General features: G+C 41.5%; 1 protein-coding gene across 1 annotated transcript in view; it reads right to left on the reverse strand.

Moving 5' to 3' along the window:
* Positions 1-12,456, reverse strand: part of LOC146576904 (uncharacterized) — a 39,798-nt gene extending 27,342 nt beyond the window's left edge. Inside the window, exons 1-13 of the mRNA XM_085267596.1 lie at positions 12,367-12,456; positions 11,437-11,571; positions 10,357-10,401; positions 9,996-10,115; positions 9,819-9,875; positions 8,575-8,619; positions 8,331-8,393; positions 7,970-8,005; positions 7,800-7,841; positions 2,833-2,925; positions 681-734; positions 504-566; positions 314-358 (exon numbers count right to left, since the gene is read on the reverse strand). Coding sequence (XP_085123722.1) covers positions 314-358; positions 504-566; positions 681-734; positions 2,833-2,925; positions 7,800-7,841; positions 7,970-8,005; positions 8,331-8,393; positions 8,575-8,619; positions 9,819-9,875; positions 9,996-10,115; positions 10,357-10,401; positions 11,437-11,571; positions 12,367-12,456 — 888 coding nt within the window. The remainder of the gene's footprint in view (positions 1-313; positions 359-503; positions 567-680; positions 735-2,832; positions 2,926-7,799; positions 7,842-7,969; positions 8,006-8,330; positions 8,394-8,574; positions 8,620-9,818; positions 9,876-9,995; positions 10,116-10,356; positions 10,402-11,436; positions 11,572-12,366) is intronic.
* Positions 12,457-12,659: the final 203 nt, after the last annotated feature.

The raw sequence follows: 12,659 nt of genomic DNA on the forward strand, positions 1-12,659 counted from the left end.
GGAGTAAGGGCAACAAATGTGTTGCTCTTTTTTTCTATGATTTTAAGACCATCAACTACATTTTTACATGAAACCCCAATTCACTAAATAAAGGTAAAATTATATTTGATCCATATAGTAGATCCATCTACTACAACAGTAGATGGATCTCCTCTTCTATGTAGGAAAGACCATGTGTCTAATATAAGAGGATAACTGTGGGGATGAAGGCAAAGAAACAATTACTTTCACCTGTAAGCCAGCTGAGTATTTTCTGTGGCTCATAATTAATGTGAGAACTATTACTCTGTGCTTACAGTCTTACAAACCCTACCTGCAGTCCTAGAACACCGGGCGGTCCGTTAAACCCTGGAGCCCCCTGCTTGGCAGAAACACAAACAACACCCACCACAGAAGAAGAGGAAATGGTGAGGTTCCCCTCACAAAGGGAAATAAGGAAGGAATTTCAAACAGTAATGTCACTAAATGCACTTTAACTGAAGCCAAAAAGCGCAGAGTCTTACTCTGCTCCCGGGGTATCCAGGAATGCCCTTTTCTCCATATTCTCCAGGATAGCCAAAGGGTCCCTGTGATTCAGCGACAAAAAGGAAGGTCTCCTGAATCACAATTTCTCCTAAAATGCATCTTGCATGGTGGGCATGAAATAAAAAATAAACAAGCAAACTGTTTGAATACTTTACAGGTAGGCCGGGTATTCCAGGGTATCCTTTAGTTCCCTTTGGACCGGGGTCACCCTTTGAGAGAGGCAACGAGAGAGCAAAGTAAACAACAGCAAAAAATCCATCCTTGTTACGCACTCCATCCCCATTTGTTTTTTCATCCATTGCCTTTAATAAATCATGGATCCTGTTCACGTGTGGTTTCTTCTTTGCGCGGTAGAGCTTTAACTGGCATTTTGTGGATGAATTTGTAGAAGTGTTCCTGAGCCCATGGAATGATTTCCACGAGTGAATCATTCCTGTTTTTAATGCCGCGCCGTCTGAGCACCCAGAGATCACAGACAACCAATAGGAATCTTTGGATTCCCCCAGATTCTCCAAATCTTTTGATATTATGCGCTGTAGATGACGACATATTTTAAGTATTAATAATTTGATATTGAAGCACATTATTCTGAAATTATTCGACAATTTGCAAATTGTTGAACCTCTGCCCTGCATTACTTCTGAGAGGCTCTTTTTATATCCAGTCATGTGACTCACCTTTGGCCAGTTAACCATTTTTCTTAACATTACGCATTTTCTCAGCTATTCATAAAATATTTGCAAATCATTGCATTCAGTTCTTATCTAGAGCACATTTAAAGCGTCACAATTTGGGGGATAAGTGGGTTTTGTATTTAATTGTGCTAAAATCAGGATCGTCTGCGACAGTCATAGTTTGCTGGACAGTCAAGTAGACGTACTCCCCTTGTTGAAATGCATGCAGCACTGTTGTGCCTCAAGTCTGTTGCATGTAATTTAATAACAGTGACTGTTAGTCCCTCCCTAATTTACAGTTTTGATGAAGTGGAATTAAAGACGTCATTTTTCCACATCTTTTCCTTCCATTTGTCTCTTATTCACGTAGCCTGAGGTTTATTATTTGACCTTCCAGCTGTGAAACCTTTACTGACTCAGGCATGCAAAAGGTCTTATAAAAGTCTGGAGATCACTGAGGTCTCGGAGCAAGAGCTACCAAAAGAAAGGGTTGTCATTATCGTGACGTATGTGGCGTTTTTCCATCGCTGTGCGGCTGTGATCTGATTTAATCCTGCTTCAGTCTGATAAAAACAACACCTTGCTAAGAAAACGGTCTCATGCAGCTCGTCATTTAACAGCTTAATGTGGCTGCTGCTGTCTGCTTAGACCCTAAAGCGCTAACATGGGGTGATTTCACCCACGCGGTGAGTAAATATCACTCAGTGGTATTTCCCAGGGGATTCATATGCTCAAAAGGTATATAGTCAGCTGGTCACCTTCACCCTTCCAATTTTTTGTTCTTGTTGTTCATCTATCCTACTGTTTTCAGTGATGCAGGGAGTCTGTCACCTCCCTGGAAAAGGATCACATTTCCCAGGAAAAAGTTTCCATTTTTCTTTTATTTTTGTAGATTTTTTTCTCTTTGATACCTTTTTTTGTAGAGGGGAAATAAAAGAAGAGTCCTTTTTGCCGTGCATTTTTCTACTTTAATACGTTTTGGGAAGCATGTTTTAACTGATTTATTATATCAGGGGAAATGTTCCCTGACATTAGCGATAGCGTTACAAAACTAGATGTTAGTGTTGTGAATGCGTTCAATATAAAGCTGCAGCATTAGCATAGTGTTGGTTTTTAACTTTCTGAGTGGCCATAGGCTCAGAAACTATTCTGCTCGCCTCTACAAACAGAAGGTAGATGCATTCGCACAAAGTCTTGGTAAAGGACAGGAAGCTTTTTGCTTGTGTTTATATTGATCAGCCACGCTGGAGCGTGCTTTGGTTGCATGAAGCAAAAACAATATGTGTTGGGCAAATAGAGAGCTCGCTTTTCAAGAAATCTGCTAGATGACCATCGCTGTCATGTGGCAATAATTAAAAATCTACTTTTCCCAGTGACACATGGACATAACAGGAAGTCTTGGTTTGGATGTGTCGGTTACACCAAAGAAAAATGTCCGTTTCTCTCATTCATAAAGCAGTGAACTTGGGAGAAAAGTATGTAAGTAAGTGAAGCATACAAGTTTACCAACACATGATGGTGTCGATCACTTTCAGGCTGTTGCCACCATTAAAATGACTTTTTTATGTTTGAAACTGATTTTTTTGTGACAGTGAAATAAAACGCTAATTATGACTCGTGTTTCCCAACAAACCTGCATTCCTTTGTCTCCTTTGGGAAAACCCACAAACTCCACAACGCCATTGATCATTGGCTGGCCGGGGTCACCAGGCAAGCCCATGTCGCCCTGGATGCGGTGACCAAGGAAGAAAGAGCTGTTTACGCTGACGAAGCGCGGGAAAAAACAACCCCAGCTTTTGGAACGTTTAGGGGAAGAGAGGGCAGACTGTGGACTGGAGGATGGACGGCATGAGGCCGCGCAGGAAGCGGCTGAAGAGAGCGCAGGCCGAGGAGAGGAGCGAGGAGCTTTATGGATGAGGATGAAGAGAGGCTGGTGTTTGTTGTTTCTTTACAACTTTAATCCTACTTACAGAAACTTTGAAGGAGGTTCAGACAGTAATAGTCAGATTCAATTTTAAGTTTTTTTTAACTAATTATAAACAGATTTGATTTCTTTTGGCAGATCTCCTCATGTTTCCAAAATTGTCTGTACTCAAGATGTGTCAGTCTGTGTCATGTGTTTGAAAGCTACCAAAAAATTTAGGATCAATAGTTTGAACTTGAAAGCTCAGACATGCTGAGTTTATAACAGTTTATAAAAGTTTATAACAGAAACTTTTCACTAGGGTCCACTTTGCCGTCTTCACTAGACTGCAGTTTAATGCATAAACGTTATAAGCCTCAAACACATTGCACAATGACAACACATCCCAAGGAAGAAAAACTATTTAATCCAAACACCTTTCACAATAAAAGCTTCCTAGTTTTGGTGCAGAGCAATTTTTACTGAACCTAAACTCAGTGGTTTTCCAGCAGTTAATGATTCAGCACCTTTAATGCCATAGTTTGTCTCTCACACTCACAGTCTGCAGCATCTGTGTTGCTTTCATTACTTTTATTACAGCTGTAAAACAAATATGGGATAAATACTGTATTTCTTAAATGATCTTAATAAAAAAAATCAGGTTGGCTGAAAAATGTAAATGATTTTTTCTCCAAATTCTGATTAAAGATGCACGACTGCTGCTCTCTGTGAGTCTGGACAGTGATGACCGACCTCTCCTCCACCTCTCCCCGTGTCTCCTCACGTCCTCCCTCAGCTCCTTGTTTCCTCCCTCCAGCACGTCCTCCTCTCTGAGGTTTGTAAGGTTTGCTGCAATCACTGCTCCTCTTCTTTATTAGACCTTTGGCCTGCCTACTGCTGCATCGTTGCACTTCTTTCTTTTGGTTACTTTCTGCAGTGAAACCCCCACCACATCCTTGCGTGTGTTTTTGTGTGTCTGTTGTGTTAGCTCAAAAACCTTCGCTCCTTCCCTTCCTTTGCTGTGTTACCTTATCTCCTTTGTAGATAGTGAGTGTTTTTGGGCCGCTTAGCGACGTGTCCGCCGGGACTACCCCTGGGTCCGGGAAGACCCACGTCACCCTAGAGTCCGAAATACACACGAAACACACTGTTAGCCAATCAGGAGACGCAAAGAGCAGAGGAGGGGAATGAAGGAAGGAAGGAGAGAAGGGGAGAGGAAAAGGAGAGAATGGGAGGATTATTTTACTGAAGCAAAGGTGAGAAAATAGCATCAGCACCTTGAAAAATCACATTAAATTATATTCACTGAACAGAGCAGATCTGGACTCTCAGTACAGTGTGAAGCAGAGTAGCATCAGATGCAACTAATGTTAATCAAAGTTAATCTAACCTGCTGTTATGCATATAAATGTGCACACAGTCGATAAGGGACATCAGTCCTTATATTGGAAGTAGATCTTTTTAAAGCTTCTTTAGGCGAGAGGTGACACCTGCACACTCTGTACGCTGTACAACATGAGGTGTATCACTCCTCTGGTTTTCCACCTGGAGACAGCGTTTACACTACAGTCTGCCTTTGGTGGCAGCTGTGACATTTAGCTGTCGCCTCATTGCTCTGACACACAAAATAATTGTCTAATTTTATCCATTCTGGACTTTCACAATGAAAACCTTAACGTCTTCAGCTCGACCTCCTGTTCTTTTGTCTTCGAACCATACACCATTTCAGGTCTCACTAACATATTTTAAATCTTCTCTTTCCCACTTGCGGTTATCCTTCTGTCACAAATCACCTCTGACACTCGGCTCCACCCACTCCCACTTGACTGCACTCTCTTTTCTACCTCTCTTGTGCACTGCTCCTTGATTGAATGCTTGACCTCAGGTACCTTGACCACCTTTGCTTCTTGCATGTTCACCTTTCCACCTGTCTCCCTCTTATTCACAGACATGTATTCTGTCCTGCTTATACTGACTTGCCCTTTTCTCCCCAGAGCAGACCTCCACCTCTCCAGGGTCCCCTCCACCTGCTCCCCAACTCTCACTGCAGATCACAGTGTCATCTGCAAACATTGTAGTCCGCAGAAACTGCTGCCTTACAGTTGGACTCTTTTCTGTCATATAAATTTACTGCATTTTAGAAAAAGAAAAAGGAGGCAAAAAAAGAGGGTAAAATATAAATATAAGGCTCAAAAACAGATTAGAGAAGGTAAAGGAATAATAGCCGTGATAGATAAAAAAGAAGAAAGCTTAGTGACACTTTATATATTATAGTCAGTGTATAAAAATTCAAGGCCAGAATTAAAGAGAAATACACATGCTGCACATTTGTTTACTGAAAAAAGGTGTAATCCAATCCTAAAAGTGCATTTCACCAGGCTGGAGAAGATCCAGCTGTTTCCACATTCACTTCATCCCTGTTTTTATCCTTGCTCAGTCGCTACGGGTTTTGGTTGATCACAGCATGCATGCAGTGTGTGAGGAAGATGAATGTTAGTAGCACCTGTGCCATTTGTTCAATCGGTATGGGCGGGTGTGTGGATTGATGAGCGGGTGGTGAATAAGAAGTCAAGGAGTGGGAGAATGACCTACAAGTCTCAGCAATCATCACCAGAGGCCTGATGTGGTCAAGATGGGTAAATAAAATCATACAGGAAGCAGGAGCGAGTGGTTGCAGCACCCAGTTACAGCCCACAGGTTACAGTCCTCCAGAGTGACAACTCAGAAATTTCAACTGGTAAAAGTCCAGGGTGGGATAGACTCACATAAAGTCAGCTGGGATTAGTTCCAGCCCACTCGCAAATCTGAACTGGAGAGGTGTTTTTAAAACTGGATGGATGGGACGAATTTTGGGTGAATTATGGTGAGAAATCTCTGAGCTGTCATTCAACAATAAAGAAATCAGTCCGTGAAGCCACTGGACATCGGACAAACTCCCCGATCTAAAGAAAAGAAAAGAAATTGCCAAAATAATTGAACTTGGAGTTGAGCTGGTCAGGATTAAGCTGAGCGATCTGTCTCAGGGAGTCTGCGTTTGTCTCAGCGGCAGCACGGATCACATGAAGAACAAACCAGACCGAAACAAGCAGAGGCTCATGTGATTGTTTTTATCATTCAGGAAACAGATGCAAAAATCAGTCCAACACATGTGTCAAGAAGAGGATGGAGAGAGGAGGAAGGTGGAGGGATGCAGGAACGGGTGGGGTTAAAAGGAGAAGGAGGGAGGGATGCAATGGACGGAAGAAGAGCAGGCTGTGCCACCACCAAAATGTTAACATGCACGGCATTAAATCAATGAACTTTAGTGTCATTCGAGCCGACACACACACACACACACACACACACACACACACACACACACACACACACACACACACACACACACACACACACACACACACACACACAGCTGGAGCACTTAAAGCCTGCTGTTGTCATTAGTGGTTGTAGAGCAGTGATTGCCAAAGTGTCAGTTGGGGCCCCTGGTGGACTTTGCAGGTACTGCAGGCATGCCACAGTAACACTGTGTACTAATTCTATCATGAATATGAAATTATCACTTATGAACAAAGTGAATTAAAGCAGAATTTTCTGGCTTTAAGGGGGCCACAGCACTTTTCCCTTTGGGAATGGCTGCTTTACAATATAGAATCCATAACATTTTACTACAAAACAACGTGAAACAGTGGTTAAAGAATGTTTTTCACCAACATAATGACTTAAATCTGAGCTCTGCTTTAATAGCAGTTTATTATTAGCATTTGGGTCCCCGTGAGGTTAAAAACAAGTTTTTGCTCCAACAAATAGAAAGATTTTTTCTTTCTTTGGAAAGAAACTGGGGGCAGACATTTATATACATCTTATAGTGATTCTTCCATCAACAAATAAATGTAACTTGGTATAAATTCTAAAAGGAGACAAAGCTATTTCCTGCATGCCCTCACTGCTGATTTCCTGTTTCTCCTTTCTGTGACACGAGACTACATCCTAATCTTAAACACAGACTGTACAGAAAAGATGAGTCACAGGCTTATTTTCCTGCAGTCAAATGTGTTTAGCGAGCAGTGGACGTTTTGCTGACTTGTCAATCACAAGGCTTTCATACCTTAAAGCCCACCCTTCTTTATACTGTGCTGTTAATCTTTTTTTCTTTTCAAATGTTCCCTTTATCCCTCCATCCTCCTCTGTCACACCAAACATCTGCATGCCCACCTTCACTAGAGCCACACATCTTCCCTGAAGTCTTCCTCTTGTCCTCCTGACCGGCAGCTCCATCTTCACTGTTCTTCCCTCCTCTGCACATATCCAAACCATCTCAGCCTTGCCTCTCTTTAACCGTCTTCAAGCTGCTCAGCCTGAGCTGTTCCTCTGATGCACTCATTTCTAACTCTGTCCAATCTGCTCACGCTTCTGTTTTACTCTGAGTAGGAATCTAACTTATAAAACATGCTTTTGCAGATAAAACCATTAAAAATGAACACATAGATAGTTACACTGACTGTGGCAAACTTTAGACGCAGAACACTTTGCTTCCATATTTGTAGCATAAAGGGAGCACAACCATGGTTCCTGTTTGCGGTCTTTTTCACGCGTGTGCGATGAATGAATCACTGCCACGAGCAGCATCAGCAGTGCTGCTTGTGTACGTGTGACTTAAATTGATGAATCTGTTGTGAGCTCTGTGGTTTACAGCGTACCTTGTCTCCTTTCTCTCCTTGAGATGCGTCACTACGGCTCCCCTAAAAACAAAAAAAGGTTCATATGTACTTCTGGACAACAATGAGAGAATAAGAGAGGCTACCAAAAGGCAGCCATTTGTCTAAATTCAAAGAAATGATATGTCCCTTCAGTGTACCATTATACTTACCATTGGCCCTGGGGGACCGGGAGGACCTGGTGGGCCCTATAAACAGGACAAAGAGTCAGACTAAGCTCAATAAGTTAAAGATAAATAAACCTACATTCTGGCTGTAATGTGACTGGAACTAACTTATCACAGGGTTTGCAGGTTATACCACTTTTAAGCTAAAAAAATGTGCTACTAATATCTCTAAGTTTTAAACACGCTGTTACATAGAACCTAAATGCCTTCTTGCATAGAACTTTTATGAATGTACGATATTTAATAAAGCAATATTAAAGCAATCGTGTAGATTGCTTTAATATTGGTAAATGTAGATGCAGGGATCGGTCTGAGGAAGAGGAAACAGATAAATGAGTTTACATACTGGGTATCCTTCAGGTCCTTCGGGACATCTCTCTCCGACTGGACCATAAAGACCTTGTAAACCCTGCAGACATAAAACAAATGAAAACAAACCCACGTTACACAGCGGTGCTGTTTTCACTGTGGTGTAACATTATTTTAGACCACACATTGCTAACATCCAGTGCATATTTCACAGAGCTCAGTCGTACTACTTTGAATTAAATTTTTATGCTGTTGGGTGAAATAGTGAAAGAAACTCTTACAGGTGGGCCAGGGGGTCCTGGGTCACCCGAGGGACCCTGTATGGCCTAGATGAGGGCAATAAAGAGAAGAGCAAACAATAAATAAGATGCACCAACACCTCTGCACACATGGCAGAACACGGTCGTCTTCATTTGTGGCAAACATTGGGATTTTTATTCATGGTTATCAGCAGGAGTCAAAGTGGGCCAAATGCCACTCCAGCAGCTTCGGTAAATCAGAACTTAAATCTGTTAGCAGCTTTCAATAAACTGTATCAGGCTGGCAGTCGATCCAGCTGATGCCATCGAGTAACGTCGTCCTGCTGCACGCAAACGTTCTGTCTGTTCACTCATGTCATGTGTTCATGCTGCAAATGTCAATAAAGTTGTGTAATTTGCAGTTCAATGTGTCAAAGAGATCAACAAATATCACCTAAATTAAAAACTCTTTCAGTGCAGGTTTATGTTTGTTTGTTTTTAGGTTGTTGGACTTTTTCCTCAATAAAGATGTTGCTGAACTTGTGGTTGTTAGTTTCAGTTTGTGTTAGAGTTTATTGACAAATTGAGATGCTTAGAAAATGCAAAGAAAACACATACAACAACATTTACTAACCACACATCTGTGTCTCGTTACCTTCCATTACCCTGATTACCCTTTTATGTACAAATAGTGTTGTCATTTCCTCAGGCTCTGTCGTCATCACTCTGTGTTCCTAGCCTCTTTATAAAGTAGCACAGGCTTAATTTACCTCTTTATTTCATGAACTCTGACACGTTTCGTTTACATCTGCCTGCCTGTGACTCGACATTTGGATCGCTTTGATCAACAACCACTCATCAATGACCGCTGGAGGAAATCTGAACTATCAATTGTGGGAGAATTATCTTTGTGAAAATATTAGTAACCTTTGCTTCACTTTTCCACACCTTCAGTTGTCCTACTGACTACTGAAATAAAGTTTATTTAGATAACCAATCAAAACTCAAATATTAAGTGGTTTTACTGCTAGAGAGGACTTCCTTTTCTTTCTAATCCATAGCTTCCCTATATGGAGATTGTGATTGTATGTGTAAGGATGATGGGATGGGGGATTAAGGAGGAAAAGATGCAGGAACTAAAAGATTTGTCCAACTTAATAAAAAATTAGAGTAATGGAAGTGGAAAAGTAAAGTTTTTGCAATATTTTGATACTGCAAACAGCTGAACTGCCTTGGTAAAGAGATCAGCCTGTGAGCAGCATCAGTGTGCATGAGTGGGAGCTTACAGCATTCTCCGAGATGAATACAGGCTCTCCTTTCTGACCCTTGGGCCCACTCAGCCCCTGTTGGAGGCAAACACAACATCAGTATCTCTGTCTCTGTATGTAAATATAATATTCGAAGTATTGCTATACGTGAGATTAAAATATGTGAGGTGAATGAAACAGGATGTCTTTCCGTACAGGAAATCCACTGGTGCCAGGGTATCCCCTCCCAAAGCCGGGATCTCCAGGATCTCCTCTGGTCCCGTTACAGCCGTCCAGTCCCGGTGGTCCTCTGCTGCCCGGCTGACCAGGGTGACCCTGCACAGCGAAGGATAATAAGGACATGATGACAAATTATAATTTGACCTCTCATTAGAATATTTACATTTCCATGATCATTTTTTTCTATATTCCTGCACTTTTTACGCAATATGATCTGGAATTTTTAATGTGAAGGACGAGGAAGAGAAAAAAATCTGAAAAAAACTTGATGTTATCTTTAATGACAAGAAACCTCATTAAGGAAATTAATGGATACCGTTTGCATCTGTCTACTTACAGGCACACCATCACTTCCTTGGAATCCAGGCACTCCCATTGGTCCCTGCAAAGATAATAAATACTTTAAATATACAATAACTTTAAATGGAGACACCTTGTGGGAAAAACATGCAACTGCGTGCTTGGTGTAGAAAATCTGAATGTACAATGTTTGCATGAAGCATTATATTTAGCAAACTGCGATATTATTAAAAAAATGTATTTGCTAATTAGTTATACACAGTATGTGCATACATCATGGATCTTTTCATTAGGTACGCCTTGCTGATACTGGACTGGGCCATATTTTGCCTTCAGAACAGCTTTAATTCTTCATGGCACAGATTCAATAAGGTGTCGCAAACACTGCTCAGAGATTTTGTTCTCAGATTATTCTGTAAACTCCAGAGATGCTTTTGTGGTCACTGAGATCACATTTCTTACATATTCTGAAGCCCAGTTTGAACATGTCTACATGCCACGTGGAGTTGTGATTAGCTCATTAAATCTTTGCATTAACTTAGATATTTTGTAGTAGATGTATTTTACCCTCTATAGCCAGACCCGATGCTGGCATCAGACAGGTGTCTTGCTAATGTTTTTAAAAACACCTGTAACTCCAGTAACTGCTGAATGTTTTGCTAAATTAAAAGAATTCCAACGGTTCTTGAAAGCAGCGACTCTGCACGTGTCAGGGATATTAGGGTCATTACGGTAATCCTGAGAAGAAGGTTGGTTGAGAGAAGAGAAAGTGAGTGAGTGAGAAGCAGCTCTACAGAAAACAAACATTTGAATGTGGGTTTATTTTACTTTGTTTTTTTTATTATTTTGTTTTTTCTGCTTTCTGTGATATTCGTTGAGATTTGGATGTGCAGCCCTACCAGGGATTACCATAATGACATCACAGGAAAAGAACAGAAATGATGCTTTCAGGAACTGCTGATATTTTTTGTGCTAATGTTTCCTTTGATCTAAAAGTTTGACCTAAAACCAGCACTCCCATTGGTTTTAATGGGTTAACAAGGTGGCCACTGAGTGAACGAATCACATTTAATGGGAAAAACAAATTACAACCAACGTAAAGATCTGAAGCACCTACTTTGTCTCCCTTTGGACCCGACGGTCCTTTCAGCCCAAGGTGGCCCTTCTCTCCTTTTGGCCCAGAAGGCCCAAGGACCCCACGTGGCCCGTCCTGTCCAGACGGTCCAACTTCACCGAGAGTTCCTGGACGACCCTGAGAGCAAAGAGAAGACATGATCACTGTTCACCAAACTGCAAGCAGAAAAACCTAGACTGCACACCCACGGGGAGAGTTAACATGTGAGTGTGGCTCACGTGTAGTCCATGTAATAACACAAGTAGTGATATGTGGTCCTAGTAGAGGCACAGCTACTGTAGGTTCACATTCAGTTAGAGAATACAAAGAAATTACAGTAAAATTAATGAAAAATACATTTTAGTCTTGAAAGAGCCAAAAATTCATGTTGTCTAAATGACTCACACAGCTCACAGGTGCACCGCTCAGTCGTGACCACAGGAGGGCAGCATAAACACAACAAACACTAACAGGTGGCTCTACTTCAGGCAAACGCACACACACTCACACAGCACCCAGATGTACTGACAGCCTCCCATTAGCTCAAACTGCTTCTGCAGTTTGGCCTAATTTTTGCTACATAAACAAGAACACAGTGTAACACATTGTGGGCTGTTCTTCACTTCAGGTTGTATTTACTCAATTTTGGACCAGATGTTATTTTATTATGTGTGAAACCTTGGAATTCAAGGTGGGTGTACTTGCCTTCTCGTGTTTAATGGCAACTTTTTCAACTTTAATGACAGTAATTAAATAACTCACATTAATATCAGTGCGTTTTTAATGTGTGGCAGTGAAACACCTGCTAGCAGAATTTTGCTGTAAGTTTACAGGTAAAAACAAATTTACAGGGTTTTCACTTAAACACTGTAAATGTGTTTGTCTTTGTAAAGTGACAGTGATGCCAGACTGGTCTTTGTCACACTGTCTTACCTGAGCTCTCAGCTCTTTTTCCAGCCTCAGGGCAGGCAGGTAGTGCTTAATGACAGGGCTGTGCCAGCCTGCCTGAGTTGTCTGGCCCATAGTTCACACTCACACCTGGTTTCACCCAGGGAAAATATGCAGGGATCCCATAGGAAGCTGCTTTCTTTCACGCCTTTCCTTTCATCCCTCATTCCTCCATCACTCCTTATTGAAACAACTGCTATACATCATTTCTTCTCCCTCTTTCTTTTTGGTTCTCCTTTCCTCTTCACCTTCCACCAACTTCCTACTGCTTAATCTCT

Source organism: Mchenga conophoros, linkage group LG3 (assembly GCF_057382185.1).
Source record: "Mchenga conophoros isolate Kocher_MC1m ecotype Shallow Benthic linkage group LG3, M_conophoros_male_GT1.1, whole genome shotgun sequence".
Classification (NCBI taxonomy): domain Eukaryota; kingdom Metazoa; phylum Chordata; class Actinopteri; order Cichliformes; family Cichlidae; genus Mchenga; species Mchenga conophoros.